This window comes from Patagioenas fasciata, chromosome 1, assembly GCF_037038585.1.
Source record: "Patagioenas fasciata isolate bPatFas1 chromosome 1, bPatFas1.hap1, whole genome shotgun sequence".
NCBI classification, from domain to species: Eukaryota; Metazoa; Chordata; class Aves; order Columbiformes; family Columbidae; genus Patagioenas; species Patagioenas fasciata.
The window spans coordinates 188,131,961-188,151,088 of record NC_092520.1 but is presented as its reverse complement, the minus strand read 5'-3'; the positions used below and the strand labels follow the sequence as shown (position 1 = coordinate 188,151,088).

Below are 19,128 nucleotides of genomic sequence, written 5' to 3'. Positions count from 1 at the left end.
CCTACATCTGTCTTACTTTGATGAGCAATCCAATTCACACACAATTATTTTTTTCTGTTAGAAAAGTTGAACAGTTGGTGCCAGTCTACATAATGGCTGGCTACTACAGTGCCTTCTTTTTATTATTAACAAAAGTACTCTGAATATTCATAAGAAGTTATTTCATTAGCTGTTGCAGATGTATGAGTAAGCCTACTGAAAAGGATACCGTGCTCTCTGCTGGATATCTGCATGAATGTTTCTAAAACATGACTTCCCACAAGCACGGAGGACCATATAGCAAGACAATTAACAGGCACTGAATGTGTATTCCCCCTCTCTCATTCCTGCTCTCTTTCTTGTTGGTTCAGAGCTGTATTTATTATTACTTCTTTCATAAATCTGTGAGATCCTGATCAAACTCTCTAATAGATAGGCAGAAATGTGTGTTTGTCAAATTACTCAGCCTTTTTGACTGCCTCAGTTTTAACAAAGAGGTTTTTATATATTGGATTTTTACCAGTATTAGAGAAACAAGACCTTTAAAGTTTATTTCAAAATCAGAGTTGCACTCGGGAGCTCAAAAATTTCCAGTCATGTTCAAAAAGCAGGAAAACCGCCATGTTGTAAAGCAGGTGGTTATAACTCTCGGCTGATTGTGCCTCCTGAGCAACGTGTGACATGGGGCAGAGCCTGAAATTTTGTTCTGAGTTTGCAAAATGTATAGCATGAGGAGTTTCTGGTATACCACAGGCTTTTAGGAGACACATGGCTACTGTCTGTGCAGTTGCATGGGTCAAGCAGGTTGCAGGTGCTGGGCTGCCAACGTGGTAGAGGGTAGATATAAGTGATGATGATGGGCTGGAACCCCATTTCATTCCTACCTTGTGCTCTACCACCACTTCTCTATGCTACTATAGTGCAATAGATAAATAATAATAAGATATAGTGGACGTTTTTGACCTGCTGACATTTTGAACTAGTATCAGTGTGTGGAGAGCTTGTGATGAGAGAGGATGTGCAAAAATAGTTTTGGATCTGGCTCGTGGAAGAGCTATTAGAAAGAAAGATCCATATATCTCTGCTGTAGTGAGCATTAATCAGTCTGGGGACCTGATGCATACAAGCAAATATCTTGGTTTTCCCCTGAGATTCTGAGTTACACTTTCAAGAATAATAACTACTTTCTGAATACCGACCTTCTGCCCTGAGAGAGTGTTCTGCTCTCTGGCCATAGGAGCATTGCTGCCAGCCTAATTCTGTCACATCCTATACTGAAAAACAGAATGCTCATTATCCAAAAGCAAATAAAAATGACACAGTAAAGAGGAATCACCTGGTTTTTTTGGTGTGTTTTTTGTTTGTTTGTTTGTTTTGTTTTTGTTTTCCTAAATTCTGTGCATTGCAATAAAACCCCAGCAGCTGAGGTTTGTGATTCCGTTCCTTATTTCCCAGTCCCTATGCTATTTTTTATCCATTGCTTTTCGTCTCTACCCGGATTAGCAGCTGCCTGTGAATTTACAGCCCTCAGATTCACAGAACATGTTGTAAGAGCTCCAAATCAAGAGAAAGCAGCTGTTTAGCATCCCTACATCACCCTACACAGACTGACACACTCACGGCACATCAGTGGGGGTGAAACAGGAATGCAGAGGGGATACAGTGATGCTGAACATTTGTTATTTCTTCCTTGTCTTTCTTGACCAGGATTCCGTGGTTCCAGAAAACACAACTAATGGAGTAATGATCCAGCAGGAATAAATGGCAAGAATTAGACCCAGAACATTTTTTCACATGTACTCTTCTCATGAACTAAATGGTCAGATCTCTTATTATGGAAATTAATTGTTTTCTGTGTGTTGTCTTGCTGCTATGAGGGGCTGGCTCACTTCTAAACTCTCAGTATGATACTATGTCTTAGACTAGGCTATTAAAATACATATCTATATACACATACACACGTATAACAGAACTAGCTTTTAAACTCAGCTCTATCTGAACTAGTTTTATATGAACTCCCAGTTATTTTAGTTGTAAAACTGGTGAATGGTTATCATCCCCCAACATATGAAGCCTTTTTGCATATTAACAGCAGTGAGCAGTAGCAACATACCAGGAGCAGTTAGTGGAATTACTGGGACCACAAGCTGTATTGTCTGGGCCTGGGGTTAGCTGGGACTTGTAGCCAGTTATTACTGCAGAGACTGAGAGAAAGGCTGTATCTTCCTGGGGTAGACTCATAATCCATATATTTTTCCTATGGGAGGCTGCTAAAGCCATAAATGTAAACAGAATAGGCAACTGTGCTTCACACAGGGGTTGGGGCTGGGCTCAAGGTGAGACTGTGTATAATTCATTCAGTTCTGGAATTTTTTTCATGGTGGTGGTTCTACTAGTTGTATAAATGCAAGCTTTAGGGATAAAAAGAAAACAATGAATAACCTTTTCCTAATAAATGAAGCCAGCTTGGAGATGCTTGAAATACTTTTGGGAAACAAAATATTTTGTGGACATGTTCCACAATTTCCTAACAGACTTGTTCTGAGCTACTAGAACTATCTACACTTCTTATTCATTAGACCATATCCCAGTACTCCGTTTCTCAATTCTCATATAGGTACAAAAGTACAGAGGCATAAAAAGCCTAACATATATCTATTTAGTGTTGAAGACACAAAATATAAAAGTATAATGTTGTCAGGAGTTAGTGGGCTTGACTGCCTTTGACTCTACTGCAGCTGCATTGATTGAGGCAACCTAAAGACCTGGTTTTCCTTTTTTTTTCTTTTTTTTTTGTATAAAACTTTTAAATATTTCTCCCATAGTTTTGAAAGCAAAACCACTGTTCAAGTCTGTATTTTAAAACAAAGACTGCATGTCAAATGTGTCCTCTATGTTCATCAGACATACTGTTGAATTTGATAGTCCTATCATTTGTAAGCTACATATATTGTTGCTTTAATGCATTCCCTTACTACTTTGATAAAAGCCTTAAGATGTTGCCACTAGTCCTTTGATGTTTCCTTCTGATGTTACAGTACCTCTTTTTTTTTTTTCTCTCCCAAAAAATCTGTGTTGCATAAACATGAGCAGGCAAGACATTTCTAGTTAAGGATAGAAACATCAAGTTCTATCAATAAAAGGACAAAATGAGAGGGTATATCCAGACTTTAATATGCTCTTATCAAGCCCTTATAGATTAAAAATTAACCTGCATCAGTGTTTACATTGTAAATATATTTTACTAGTTAGAAAAAAAACCAAACCCACACGCAAAAAAACCCAGCTTAGGCTGTTGTGATGAAGCAATTTATTTCTTAACAGATTGCTATAGAAAATCTGGGAGAATAAATCTTATGCTGCTAAGGAAATAGTTACATGAGACTGAATTTTTATATTTAGCTTCAAAACTGTATGTCTTGTATTGAAATATAAAATTGCTTGCTCTGTATTTTTACTGGGATAAGTAAGGAATTATTATTGGTAGCAGTTGTAGTAGAAGAAATGTTTCAACTAAAGGTCCCAGTGAAGAGGAGGCGCAATTGTCCCAGTGGGACTGAAATAATCCTTGCCCCAAAGATTTTCTGGAATGAAAAAGATATAATAATACTGATAAATAAACGTTATTATTCATATTTATAAAGGAAAATAGATTAAATATTTTGCTCAAGGCCATAGAGGGAAAATGTATGAAGGACATGGACTGAATACATGGAACTCCCGAGTGCAAATCCACTGTAATTCAAATTACTGGCGAGAGTTGCAGAAAGAGTGATTTTCCTATGAATGGCATGACTGTTTTGCTGCATTCAGGAAGAATCCAGTGTAGTGGAGACACAACATGGTCTGGTGATTAAAGAATGTTAACTTAAGCCGAGAAATGCCAGCTAGTCATTTTGCTTCTTCCAAGACATACATGTCCTTTGGTTAGCCAAAATTTTTATTGCTTTCAAGAGCAGAAGATGAAATCTCATAAAACATTATAGCTGTATGCTGAAAATTCAAATCCTTTAAAAAAGCTTTTATGCACAGTTCTCAGTAACGTAAATGGGCATAAAATATGACTTCTTTGTCACGCAACCAAAGAGTGGTACACTTCTTAAGGATGTGTTTCACAGCTCACTAATGCAGGACGTCCTTGACAATTACTACTTAAAGATTCAGTCCTACAAACAATTACCATGTGAGTATTCCCTTGAAATTAGTGAAAGCCCTTGGTAGGATAAAATGGAAAAAGTGTAGGTAGTTGCAGTATCAGGGCCTAGAAAGGTATTAGCAAGGATAAAGACATTCTTGTAGCAATAAGCAGTGATTAAACAAAAACAAACAATCCCCCCTCTCCTACCCTCCACCCCCAATGAGGTGGAAGTAGGTAGAGACAAAGTAAGCTCCTAATTAACTAACACAAAATTTGAGAATTGGAAATAAGTAGGTTAAATAAAAACTATTTGCTTGTAGAATCAAAAACTGTGAAACTACAAAAGTTGTAGAGAAACAGAAGAAATGAACTGATTCTTGAGAATTGATATTTGTTAAATACTTTTGTTTCTTCATTGTACCTCAAGTCAACCACTACTTTTGTGTCCACCTTCTGTCTTCCTTGTGTTGTTAAAGCTTTTGAGAGGCTATTGACTTGGGAGGATAGAGACATGGCCTTCAACTTTTCAACTTCCATTACCTACTAATACAGGATCACAACCCTGAAGAGTATTTTTTTGTGGTGTTTTGTTTTTTTTTTTTTTTTAATTTGCAATACTTTATATACTCTATTTTAAAACTGGTTGATTTTACTGTACAGCTATAAGGCAGAATCTGAGATTGATGTCATTGATCAAAGTGTGGATGATATCTATTCTATTTCCTACTGCTGTACAGGTCACTTACTGTAATTCTCTCTTTTCAATCCCTTACCAGACTTTTGCTTTTTCTTACTCTCCATACATTTTCTTCAGAGACAGTATCCAGATCTGAAGCCTACAGTAAAAACACTTAGAATTTTACTGTTGCTGGTACCATGAACCATTTTTACTTGTCTTGCCTCTATGCAAAGACTTTTTTCTATATCTGTCACATCAAGGGAATCCCAGAGTATCTTATATCAAACCTCTCAGATGGTGGGCTTTAAAGGTAAGTTTAGGAAACTGATAGCCACGTTCATCTCTCTTGTAACACACACTTGTTATTATTGAAGTCTAAATGCTGGGACTACTGCATACCCAGTACACTGAAATCGAGATTGTGTACTGGGATCAGGAGAAGAAATGTTTACTATGGAGTTTTCTGTGGCTTTTACTGAATTCTTAGACCAAAAACAAAAAACAAACAAACAAAAAATCTCCTGGTCCTTTACTTCTCAAGATTCAAAGTACAATTAGTAACCAAATTAGCTGTCATTCAGGGCTGCTCTTTCCTGAGACACCTTTCCCCTCCCATCCATGTTAGTTTTTCCACAGTGGACACACACCTTGCACACTTTGACAAAATCTATTTCAAATAAGCTTCTGTGTACATCCTTTGGCAGTGTAACTGTACTGCTGGTACTGTCTTGTCTATAAGGGGGGATAGACAGGAATTTTCTTTAATGAAGCAGTTAAAGCTTTAAATTATTTGCCTGCCTATTCACAGTCTCATCCAAATTTTGCCAACTTGAAGAAAACCCTAGCAACAAAACAACCAGGTCTACTTTGGATCCATAAAATGATCAAAAGTCTGGTGGGGATTAGCAGTGTTTCTTGTTTTACTGGTAGTCTTTTGTATGATCCTCAGCCCATGCTGGCAAGGGGCTTTCTGGCTGAGGCACTAGGAACTCCAGTCCTTCGTGTTTATTATAACAGAACTGCTTCATTCTGCCTATTGCTAGTGCAGTTTCAGGCTTGGCACCTAAGTAAACTATCCACTAGGAAACTGGAATAGGGTATAAATCTATTATTATTCTTATGTTCTGGTGTTCTTTGGTTGTTTTTGTTTTGTCTACCTCCCACCTTGTTTAATTGTTTTATCTTTATTTTCTTTTTCTTCTTTTAAAGTTGTTCAGTTTTCATTATGACTGACCCATCTTTCTTTTCTTTCACAGTTTTATTCTACCTATTTTCTTGATGAAGGTCTTCATTTTTTATTTCAAGTATTCTGTCTGGGAATACAGAGATACTTAAAATATCTTCTAAGTAGAAACTGAAATTAATGTTCTTTCCATCACCCAGTTTTCTGACAGCTTTTGTCCAGACCTATTTTTTCTACATACATTGTCAGCCAGCTGGTCTAACTTTTCTAATTTTCCTTAGTCACAGTGTTTTCCTCTTTCATAATCAAGTTAAACACAGTTCTCATTTTGCACCTGTTCATCTCGAGTCAGCAATTCCTGCTCTTCCCACTACTCTGAATATTTCCTCAAAGCTTTCCAGCAAATAGGAGGATAATTCTGTCTGCAAATCTCAGGTGACTTGGGTATTCTTTACAGATATTGCTATGCTCAGTCTCTCGTTGAATGTTTATGGAGACCTTCATGCAGAAAAGGGGGTTGGTGATATAATTGAAAAGGACCTTTTCACTTGCCTTGTCAAATGTAAATTTCCACTCAACTGCACTATAAATTTTTCTAAAGAGAGAAAAAGCTACAATAATGTAAAGTGTACCTTTGGAAATGAAACTTTAGTAGTTGACATGTAAATCTTGCTTCAGAAATTGAAAATGTGGGTTAAATTTAGCTGAGCTGGAGAATCATGGATTAATGTGACAAGCTAAATTATTCTGCTGGAGATCTAGCCATGGGAAGGGACATGAGGAATTCTTCACTTCAAGTAACAGGATTTCATACTCTTCAGGTCAGGATACCATGACCCTTTATGGAGACCATCCTGTTGTAGCAGTCAGCTGTGCACTTGTACAGATGGGGTCAAAGCAGGAACAAGGCAAATAAACAGTTCAGAGACCAGTGCAGCTACAGTTTGAGACCAGATTTACCTATGCTGTCCTTTCTGTCAGTTTTCCATTAGAAAGCCTTCTCCACTCTGGCAAGCACCCATTAATTCTGTGGGATGGTCCTGAGGGACACCAATGTAAGGATAAATCTAGACTTGACTGAGAATAATAGGGGCGTTACCAAAATGTAATTGTCTTACATATGTGCTCTGCATACAGCTAAGGAAAAGGTGATGAGTCCAGGTAAATCTCAATAAATTGTGTTGTTAAACTACTTTCAAACAGTGCTGAATAAACTGGAACTGTGAACTTGAAGATAATTATCTTATTCTAGATTATAATAATAAAAGACTGTAAAAAGAAGACTTCTGCTTCTGTTTAGGCTCTGCGGTCTTTTGAATGGCAACAGCGATGACAAACTGACAAAACAATTGAAGGAAACTGCTAACATAGCCATATTGTTATGCTATTGATTTCTTTTAGCATCTATTCTTCGGTTAATAACACATTTAAAACACAGATATGAAGTTTCTTTCCTTAAAAGTGCTGTATCATTTCTTTAACTGAAATTCCAGCCAGAGTTAAGGAAATACCCCCATGAATAACTTCTCCTTTATCTCCCTCAAAGCAACAGGATATACACAAACAACGACATACATTATTCATGGCCAGATTTGTACCAGTCTCTTCTTTTTTGCCCTACTGTGTTTGGATATCTGGGCTCTGGGGCGATGCTGCTTTGTAAAGGTGATAAAACAGATAGAAATCCAGCATCTGCTGGTAGGTAACTCTGCTGGAAAACCAGCATTTCTGCACTTCAACTGTGTGGTGAAAATCAGGCTAATTGGTTCTTGTTTTATTTTGCATGTGTGATGGAATCACTGTTATATCTGTCATCTTCTTAATGCAGACCTAAGAGACTACTGTTTGCCTTCCTTCCATAGCATGACCTACTGATTATGCTCATAAATGCTAATTACCTCTCTTGATAATTAAATAAATGTGTTAATACTAATAAACTCACTTGCTAAGTCTTAGTGTTAATATTCACCGCACACCTCTTCGTTGCAGTACAAACACTAATGTTTTCCTGCTGAATGTTCTGTGGCAACATACAAAAGACTCTTTTAAATACAGTTTTCATTATTAAATGTTGTTACTTTCAAGTAAAAGAAAAAAGTGGGGGGAAAAGATTTCCCACATATACATAGCTATGACTATAATTTTTCTAGACAATTCTAACATAACTTATTTTTAACTTGTATGTTTCCTCCATATTAGGACAGCTTATAATTAATACTCTTTATAATGACTTACCAGTCATAATCTTTAATTCCATATTCACAAAGAACTCTCATTTAAACTAAGTGAGATTTTCTCTTGATTAATCCCACTAAAATCAATCATCTTTCATTACTTAATGTGTTTTTATTTAGTGGATATTGGCTGAAAATTGTTGAGTAGTTTGAGCTTACCCAAATATCACTCTTCCAGCTCCTATTTCATAGTGTTTAAGTGCACAACTGTTTGGTGTACCTGAATTGAAATGTAAATGCTGTAAAGTGAAACTCTAACACTGAAGGACATGTGCTTATTTCTGGTAGGCTGCCTTTTGATTTTATTTGTGGTGTTTTAACAGCAGTTCCTGTTCTAGAGGTTTTTAAAGGCTGTTTTCACAATTTAAGTAATTATAAAAGGGACTGAATTTTGATCTGTTGTACATCAGATATGGTATTAATATCTTCTCTCTTTTTTTTTTTTTTTTTCCATTTTTCTTTTTTTTTTCTTTTGTTAATCGAGTTACTGCTAAATTGAACATGTTGTGAACTAAGGTTAAATACATGTTTAAATACATGTCAAAAGGAAAGACTGCTTGCTCAGTTCAGGACCGAAAGTATAAATTATGCTATTTTTGTGAGATTTCCAGTCAAATGCAGAGTACAGCAAAACAGAAGTGTTTGGAGCCTTGCACTCCATAAGTGCTCTCCAAATTAATTTTTGGCTTCCCTTCTCTTTAGCAGATATATATATTTTCAGACTCAAACATGCAAAACCACAGTTCAGAAGAGACTCCTCAAAATAAAATTTTAGTTGAAAATTTATATTTATTTTAGTATCTGGTAATGTTAGGTGTTTTTCACTAATAACTAGGCTCTTTAACTCTTATTTGTAAGGATAGTGTCTAACATAAATCCTATGAAATGATTAAAATATTTAAAGGACCACATAATTACTGCACTGTAAATCCAATGTTACTACTCTCAGAACGTAAGTGGAAGTATTTTGCCGAAACATACACTGATTTGTACCTGGTGTTCAGGTACTGAATGTAATGTTTGCTAACCCCAGGAAGAGCATGCCAACAGTATCGTGAAGCATGGTACATGGTCAGACTCATTGCTACTTACAACCATAAAATGTATTTGAACACAAAATAGACCAAATGGATCTAAATGCTGAATGCCTGCTACTTGCCCAATGAAATGAAGAACTAAGGACAAAAAGACATATCCCTCCCTCAAAAATATCGGCATACTCAAATTCCAAAGTACGATTTTCTCCTCTTAGAATTTTACAATCAGTACTTTTACCCACATTATATTTCATGTCCATATCCTTACATACCAGGAAAATACACTTTTCAGATCTAGCTTCTAGCAGTGTTTGTCACCTGTAACTGCACAGAAGGGATATTACTGTCATCATTGCATCACAAATAACGCAAACAATGGCAAACTTATTACTTCATGCTCCCTCTTCATACTTTTTGAGGCTGATATCTCTCAGAGTTCTCTTAACCTTTAAAGTGAGGTACAAAGGAGAAAATTATAGTTGTCACATGAAAACAGCTAGAAACCAAAGGAGTCTTTTGAAACTATTCAGAAATTTACTAAAGTAGCCATCACACTAGTGATCTTCATTCCTTTGGTTTATTCATTTTGAAGTTCAGCCATCTGACTTTCTCATCTACACACAAAGACAGTATACACACCTACTGGTTCTCTCCAGTATTAGACCTATATTTCAGACTTTACATACGGATAACAAAACAGACTGTATGTATCTCCATAATATAGTAATCTTTTGTCTTTTCTGAGTGATTTCTTCTGAAGTTAAATAGTTAAAATGCTGACATTACAATACAAACCTTCATCTCTGCAAGCATTTTAATTATTCCTGTATCAACCTGTGTTGTATGAAACCTATGTTTTGTTTAATATATGATATTTGTCAGAAAATCTTGAATCTCTGAATAAAATACATCATTCTAGTTTCAGATTTCCCATGCTGTTGTGTCTGTAATTTTTAAGGATCTGTGCTATTTGTTACAATTGACAAATATAGAAGAACTTTTAAAGCTTCTATTTTGTTCTACAAAGAACGAACAAACTGCACTGGTAGAAGTTCACTAGCACACAATTTTTATCTAAAAAACCAGATGATTGTGCTTTCCATATTCAAAACTGATTTTCCTTGAATAAAAACTTAGTAGCTGACCTAATTTGAATTACTTCTGAAGATAATAATTAAGTAAAGGTATCAGAACTTATCTCTTTAAACATCTGTGCAAAAATTTTCTTTCTGTTCTCGAATGCAAGAGTCACATTCGCTGTCCTTTAATAACACCAACACTAAAGAGGAGCTGGAACAGTAAAGATTTACTATATTCACAGATCTCATGAATCAATGAGAGCATGGCAAGGGTCACTGCAGAGTCAAAGTAAGGATATTAGCTGGAGTTTTGTAATTTGATTGTGGTCCATCGTTATGCTTGTGTGGCCTATTGACTGTAGTGCTTGGTTATATTCACAGTTTAGATTTTTCAGCTTAAATTCTAACTTAAATCAAAAGGATAGTTTTGTAAAAATACTTCCTGTAGTTTGCTTTGCTTAACCTTATAGACTGTTTTTATAGTGTAATGTTAAAACCTTGTGGCTTTTCTGCCAGTGAAGACCACAAAGTCATTGAGATTCATTGTTATTTTAAAACATGACAAGCTGGCCTCAAGACCTTAGGGATCCTTTCTTCAGAAGTCAAGCTGGTGAAGGATAAGGAGCCATCAGAGCTTTGTGTATCTTAACTGCAGGAGTTCAATTAAGAAGCCAAGAGTGAGTCAGGTATACCCGTGGAAATGGCAGTGCTTGCTTTGATAATGTCTCTGTACCTGCTTGGTGGAGGTAGTTGGCTTCCCCCAACTCATTTCTGATTGTTCAAGGAGGTTAGCACCGAGGAATACCTGAAAGGACTGAGCTCCATCAATGCTCAGTGAGTGCTAGAGAATACCACAATGGGGAAATTCTATCAAAATCCCTGCATCTGCACAGGAATTTGACGAGAAATGTCTAGCTGTAAGATTGAGCCTCTAATAGCCACAGCCCTGAGAGCTCTGCTGGTCTTCTGTCCCTGAGAGAAATGTCATTCTGCTGCCTGTGCTGTGCAGAGTTTCCTTTCCCAGCACTGGTTTCTGCAAAGTCTATTCTGCAGTTCTTTTGCTCTCACATTCCTTTTGCTTTTCATAATGGTTGACAGCATGATGGAGAATTTCCGATGCTTCAATTCTACCCTACAACTATCAGCTATTTTTAGACATTGGGATACCAAAATACAGAAGCAGCAGTCATTGTTGAAGACATGACCTTTGCCTAAGAACTTTAAAATGTTTCTTCTTCAGTGTCTTCACCCTTGAAAGAACATTCACAAGTTCCTGATGAATATGATGTCAAAGGTTAAATAAGAAAAAAAAAAAGTGCATTAGAGTCACATGAGAATTTGTTCTTAACTTGAAAACTTCTGTAAGGCATCAACTAAACACAGCTGTGACTTGCCAGATTCGATGCCTTTTGCTTTGTATTCTCTCTTCATGCATATTAATGGAGAAGGTCTCATCTAGTCAGATCAAAGTTCCAATAAGAAAAATATTCACATTTAAAAATTAATTACTGTGTTTAGCTTAAGTAATTAATTGACATAATCACACACACTTCTATAAACTAAACATGAAAGTGAACAGCTACATTATTTAGTGATAGTTTTTGAGATAGAATGGAAGTGTATAATTGCTAAGTTAAATTGAAATTTCATTTTATTATGAAATAATTTCACAAATGTGCTTTTCTCAAAAAGTTTTATAGAAAGAGCAGGACAAACAAACAACTGATGTTCATTTGTAATAGAAGTTAAAAAGGATTATTTCATCACTAAAAAAGCTTTTTATCTAACCCCTAAAATCCATTTGAAAATCCTCAGAAATAGAGCTAAAATAGTCTGTGTTGTAACTGTGTTTCTTATCTTAAAATGGAATTAGACTTTTTGGGTACTTACAGAACATTTTAATAATTTAAAAGTTCATAATTAGATGCTTATTTTCTCGTACAGTGACTGAAAAGAACATGAAGTCCCATAACTCAAACAGTTTCAGAGAGGTGTGTTCAGGACCAAAGATAAATGAGGCGATCCTATCAAGATGAGACATTTTACTTCAAAAGCTATTAAAAACACTGGAACAAACTGACATCCAGCATAAATGGCAAACTGTAGTTAAGTCTACTGAGTTCTGTCCAGTATACTATAACTATAATTAAATATATTATTTTGTAGCAGAGATATAAACATTTATTCAATTCAGAGGGAATTTTTCATAAAAGAAAAGGCTGGTATTATAATAGCCATTTGTCAGATCCAAAAATCCATGAAATCTAAACACAGAAAGGGCTATTAGACCACTCATTGTAATTCCCCTTAAATCACAGCCTTTGTATTCCATTCAGTTATTATCCTAGTATTCACCTGTGAGTCTAGACATTATTTGATAAAAGTGTTATCTTGACTTTGGCTAATGCATAACTTCCAGGAAGTCATCAACCCTTAGTTTGAAGAAAACAACAGTTAGATCATTTGCTTTTGAGTATTTAGCTGTTTATTCACACAATTTCTGATATGAGTTTGTCTAACATCAGCCTGTGGCCAGTGGCTCTTGCCATGCTTTCTGTGCTGGCTCAAAGATCCTGTCACTCCAGCATTTCCCACAAATTTCAATTTGACAACAAGGACATAGCCAAGTTTCTTTAAATTTTAATTGAAACACACTTTCCTCTGTCTTCAGTTACATCTATAGTTCTTTTCTGCACCTTTTTAATTTTCAAACAGTGTTTTAAAAATCTTAAGGGTAGAAACATTTTTACCGTTCCATTATTGATATCTCCCGTGCCATAAATAAAAGCAGAATAAAGCCAGGCCCCTATTTGCTACTTCATTTATGCCATTTTCCTTTTCTTGCTATAGTATCACCTGGACACTCCTGCTGGGTTACTGGCTTATTATGACCCCAAATTCTTTACAGACTCATTGCTTCCAGTGTTTTCTCCATTCAGTTTTCTCAATTGTGGCATCCTGTATTTCTTCCTCCAGCATATTCAGATGTGTATTTGACTGCCTGGCAACACACTTTCTTTCAATGTGCTCACTATAAAAAGTATTTATTATTCTTGGTTGGTTTTATTTTTAGTCCCAAATCACTGGTGGAACTGTTGAGTAGTGCAAGACTGAAGAGCCCCTCTTTCTGATGCTGAGCCTTTGCTGATTACTTTCTTATGCATGTTCGTTAGCCAATTCTTAATCCAGTTAAAACATCCTTTATTGATATTGTGTAGTGCTGTATTTTTAATTAGAATATCGAATGATACTAAGTCAAAAGGCACACAAAAGTTGACATGTATTATACCTACATCATTACCTTTGGCAACCTAACTTGAAATCTCATCAAAGAACAGAAGTAGATTTGTTTGACAAGGCTTATTTTGCTCAGAACTGTGTTGACTAGCATTAATTATATTCCTATGTTTTAATAATTTATTAATTGAATGGTCTTTCAGTTTTCCTATTATTTCTCCCAGGACTGATGTTGGACTAAGCAGCATGGGAGTACAGGTGTCACTTGCTTGCCCTTAGTAGAATACCAATACAAGATGTAGCACAGCTACTTGCTGGAATGTCATTGAGATTGTTCACACTTGCTGTAAGTCCTCTAAAGGTCCCCCTCCCCACCTTTCTAACTTTTGACATGCTAAGTATTCTTTTACCAATGAAAAAAAAAATCTCATCAGCAAATGTGGAAGCAAAATATTTATATAATTGAACTACTGAAGGCATAGTTATTGAGCTATTGAGCAATGTATTAGAAATGAAAGTAAAATTAGTGTGAATATGGGAAAAGATGTTACACAACTTTACCACAGTTTTACAAAATGATGATGTGTGCTCAACTTAGGAAGAGCAATTAAAGAAGTTTAAATATGCATCTGTAATTTTGAAAGGTTGTTACGTTCTTGTTCTCAGAAACAAATTCCATCTCGGAATGTTCATTTCTGTTCTAGCTTTGTTTGGTGAAATCACAATATTTGAGTTTGGACTGGATGCTTCTGGTTCCCTGCATGAGGTTTCTGGTTCTGAACAGATTTTAATTTCATGATGATTAGGGAAGCCAGATAACAGACAAAAGCAGTACCTCAGAGGAAGCAGATAATTTATTTACTGTTGAACTTTATGCTGTCCTCCACTCCTCGAATAATGAGAAATAACTATCATTTAAAGTACATGGCCACAACAGCTGCGAGAGAATGTGTGGGAAGAGAACCAGCACTTCATCTACACAAATTTCTCACCTTGTTACACCTTGCATACCCAATAGTCTTAAGAGCCTATGCAACTTCAGGAGCACTTGGCCAGAAGGGTCAGGTCACTGACTACACCCAGAGCTGGAGCAGGTGTGGTGGCAGGAAAACACTGAACCCTGGGCTGTGTCTGAGGCTTGTCTGTGTCAGGGTCTGGATCATCAAGTGGTCACTGGATGCTCGTTTTTGTTAGGGATTCCTGAAATTTCACATGTCAATGAGCAAGTCATGCATTTGTCATCCATTTCACAAAAAAACAGGAAGCAGAAAGACATTTAATAGGTGTTCTGCTGAGATGTAGAAGATATGCTTTATCAAATCACACTGCTTAATTTGTGCCAGAGACAAGAACCCAGCTGCACGAAGCTGCCAGCTTCTTGGATGCTCTGCCGTGAAAACCTCTGCAGGGTCTTCCTGTAAAGCTGTTCTGCCTCAAACAAATGATTAAATATGCATTGACCCAGAGAGAGGAAAGAAAACAGAAGGTAACCTTATATTCTGACTGTTGTGTCAGTAAAGACTGTGTCAACATCAACATTGCAGGTCCCTGGTTTAAAGCAGCTTTAACGATTTTTTACATGGCAGGACTCCTAGATTGGAGAGATTCTGAGACCCTCACCTTAAAATTTCACATACTCTCTGACAAAATGTTCTCACAGATTATGGAAACTCCTCAGAAAGTGAGGAATTAGAAAATTAATCTCCCAACACTGCTGGAGGGTACCATACTGGGATTATTGGGCAAAATAAGCATGCTTCTACTTGAGAATTTTTTGTTTTGTTTTGTTTTGTTGTTTGTTTATTTGTTTGTTTGTTTCTTTTGTGGAAGGACCTTGTCTGGTGGATCTAAGACAAGGTCTTTAAGCAGCTAAGTGCTTGTCCATCTGGGCTGTTTTACTTGTGACATTACTTATGTATGGGAGTGATCTTTCAGTTATTTTTCTCTTTGCATTTATTTCACTGAACATCTAACCTGATACCTTCCCCCCCGCCCAACAGACTCAATATGTTTCATTATTTAGACTATCAGTTCAAATTTCCCTGGCTGTTTCCAGATTCATTTTGCTTCCTCAGGTGCTCAGGGCCTTGTTCACTCAAGTTTTGAAAACCTGCAAGGACGGAGATTCCATGACCTCTCTGGGCAACAGGTGACAGGGCTTAACCACTCTTTTTACATCATTAAAAAGAAGGTCAAAATGTATAATGTTTTTAATTATGGTGATAGTTATTTCAATGACTTTATTTCATCTCAAATTTTCAGAAAACCTAAACTGAAACTTAGCTTAATACTACTGATATAAGATAATAGAACTCATCCAGCATCCCGGTGGAAAATAAAACGATCTTATTTGGTATTTGACACTGGACTATCTAGTGTCATAAAATTATTAGGTTTTGAGTTTCTGCTCCTATTTCACACATGTTGCTTGAGCATTTTTAACAGTTTTTTCTAATTCCCGAGAGCTTGAGTTACAGTCTTAATACTCGTTTAGCATAGCATGACCTTTCCCCCCCATTTATTATATGTTAGCAGTATGATTATAAAATTAAGATTCTAGTTCTGGTTTGTCTTTACATAGTGTTTTGACTTTCAAAGGTGTTTTACTTCTTATTATTAACATTCACTTCTAAGACTTATTTAGATATATAAAGATGATCAGGTATTGCAACTTTATATGCTTTTTGAAAATCAGGGCATAGATCACTTTTTAACCTTCATGCTTTACTTCATATTGACAGCAAGTGGCACAGTAAAGGGGAAGGAGAGGTTTGCAAAACCATAGCAACAGATCCCATCAGTGCGTCTTTAAATTCTTTTCTTGTTTGTAGATGCCCCAGACAGTACTGACAGGATATAAACACTCAATGAATATCACACAAAATAAGCACTCCTGATAAAGTTTCACTTAGTCAGGAGTTAGCTGATTATCTTTCACAGATCCTTGCCCTGCCCAACGGGGTGGCCCTGTGGGGGTTCACTAGGAAATTGGGCTGCACAGAGGTTTTGGTCTGCCACTGGCAGTCTGAAGCCAAGAGAAAGCAAAAAACAAGCCATTGACTTTTCAGCAATCTTCTTGTGGCAGAACCCGCTTCCTGGTTAAAGTTCCTTATTAAAAACAAATTTTGAAGCAACATAGTATAGACTTTGGACACTGAAAATTTCTCATGTTTCCCATTTAATTTGAACATATTTGATATTCTGGATTTTATGCCTAGGTAGGTCTGCAGAATTTTTAAGATAACAATTCATTTTTCATTATGGAGTGTTCACCAGTTTCGTTTCAGAGAAGTAGTTGGGGTGAAATGCAGTAGATGCATTTCTGGCCTGTTCATTGATCTCAATCCCATTTATGCCATGTGAAGAAACTGTGCTTTCAAAGCTGTTGATTGCAGTGATCTGCACTGCTGGAAAGAGAACTTTATCAGTTTAGGTGGTGTGAGGGTCTGGGTAGTGGTCACTGTATGTGGATTCATTCAGTGACCCCAGAGCCCAGCACAAACACCACGTGCCCATGGGTGCTTCAGAAACGGCAGCAGGAAACAAGGATGCACAGAAAATCTCTGCTCTGACTGTACAGTGGGATGTATTTAATTTCCTTTAGCACGTTGCATTTTGCCCAAGGCCAATCCTTCTGTAGATGCAGTAGATTCATGTTTGGATTCTAATTTAAGAAACTGCTTGGGTGTCTAACTTTCAATATGAGTTTGAGTCTTGCTGAAGCTGAAAGACTGAATATATGCATAAGAATCTGAATGATTTGTGATGGCTTTACATGTATCATTATACATGATAAAACAGAGCTTAAATTGACAGCATGTTATACATTTTCTAAAAATAACACAAAAATCTCAGTTAAGACAAGCAATATTGTGATTTAAGTAAATCCCAAATACACGTGTATTTTTTAAAACCTTACATGGGATGTATACCTTCCTAACATAAAACAGAGGAAAATTTAAATAATACATGTAAGATATTACTTCAATATTTTAATAGAATGTTATTTAATAACTTTAAGGCTTATATCAAAATAATAAATATCATATTAATTAATGCATGGCTTAATCTTTTTCATATGACTAGAAAATTAGTTTAACAAAACATAATTAAAACAGTTCCAGACACCATAGCATGATTAAAAATACTGTAGGTATTGCAATATTGTACAAAAATATAGCTAATTTAAATGCAAACCCCTTTTATGGGATATTTATATCTGCTTATATATGTTAGAGGAATTAAAAGGAAGTTTAAACGACTGGGGGTTTTTTTGAAAAAAAAAATGGCTGTGAAGTGAGTATTGTTATTATTTAACAAATACTAATCATGCTTACACAGAGGCCACTTGAGAAAAATTCATTACAAGAAATTTGTGACCAGTCATGCCATAGGAAGAGAAGAAAGCCACAGGGCTGAAATGACAGTAAGGTTTGTGTATGCTGTATTCCTCTGGTAGTTAAATTGCAGGAATGTGACCTTGATCTGAAATGGAAGCTGTTTGAAGTAGCAACTGTAAATCTCTATAATCAAGGGATGGCCCAAAGTCTTATTCAATTAGCCATTTTGGCATGACCATTCAGTTTATAAAGTCCTACCAACTCCAAAAGTGATCTGTCCCCAAGAGGCAGTTAAAGAAGACTGTGCGGTCTGAGGGTACAATCATCCAGGAATATACCTTGGACTCTTTTTTTTTTTCTTTTTCCCAAAAGTACACCAATGTCTCATTTAACTGACCGCACTTATTACAAGGTGAGCCAAATGTGGATTTAGTATGAATGAAAGTCTGCTGCTATTGGTATTACTGGAAGTTGATTGGATTATGTTTTTCTTTATACATTTATTTACTCCTTGAGGTACAAAAGAGTAAATACACTGTGATATTAATTTTAGACTACACATATGCTTGCAGATTTGATTGTAACAATCAGTGAATTCAACACAGATCATACTTAAATGAGAAAAATGTGTAGCATGCTTCTGGTCTTTTCTTGGGATCATGTTTATTTTTTGTAATTCTATTTTTCTTTGATAATTATTCAGAATGTTTATTCAGCTGTGTTAGTGGAAATTAATACACAAATAAGAAATGTATAAGGGCACAAAACTGAAAAAAAAGGTCTAAGGTTAATAATAATTCTATCCAAGTGGTATTAAAGCTGAAATCTATTGTTTTGAATTTAAGTGAACCTATGGGCAAATATTTGTACCAATAACTCGAAACTTCAGCAACTATTTCCATTCCTTCCCAGGTACAAACACACTTGGAAAATCAGTCTAGATACCACCTACAGCAAAGCCAGAGGCACCAGGTGAAGCAGTACTTGACCCTTGATACCAAGGTGTCCAGCCAGACGCTGTCCCTGGCCCACTCCCACACCATCCAGCCCACAGGAGTGACCTCCATTTTAAGAAACGGACACATGCCTCCCGTCAGCGACATTGGCACACCAGAAAGCCCTGTTACCAAGCTGCTGGCCCTTGGAGGAGAACACGAAAATGCGGTAGGGTCTGGCTGGTGAACGAAATGGGGAAATGGGCATTGTTTACTTTTACGAAGAT

The 19,128-nt window shown here is 36.3% G+C and overlaps 1 protein-coding gene across 5 annotated transcripts in view; it reads left to right on the top strand.

The window, feature by feature from the left end:
* TFEC (transcription factor EC) overlaps positions 1–19,128 on the top strand; it is a 68,646-nt gene that overhangs the window by 15,025 nt on the left and 34,493 nt on the right. For 3 of the 5 annotated variants that reach the window (XM_071803325.1, XM_071803323.1, XM_071803326.1), the window contains exon 2: positions 18,819–19,070. In XM_071803325.1, the coding sequence (XP_071659426.1) occupies positions 18,819–19,070 (252 nt within the window). Of the gene's footprint in view, positions 1–18,818; positions 19,071–19,128 lie in introns of those variants that run through there. The other 2 variants (XM_071803328.1, XM_071803327.1) reach the window with 2 other exon arrangements.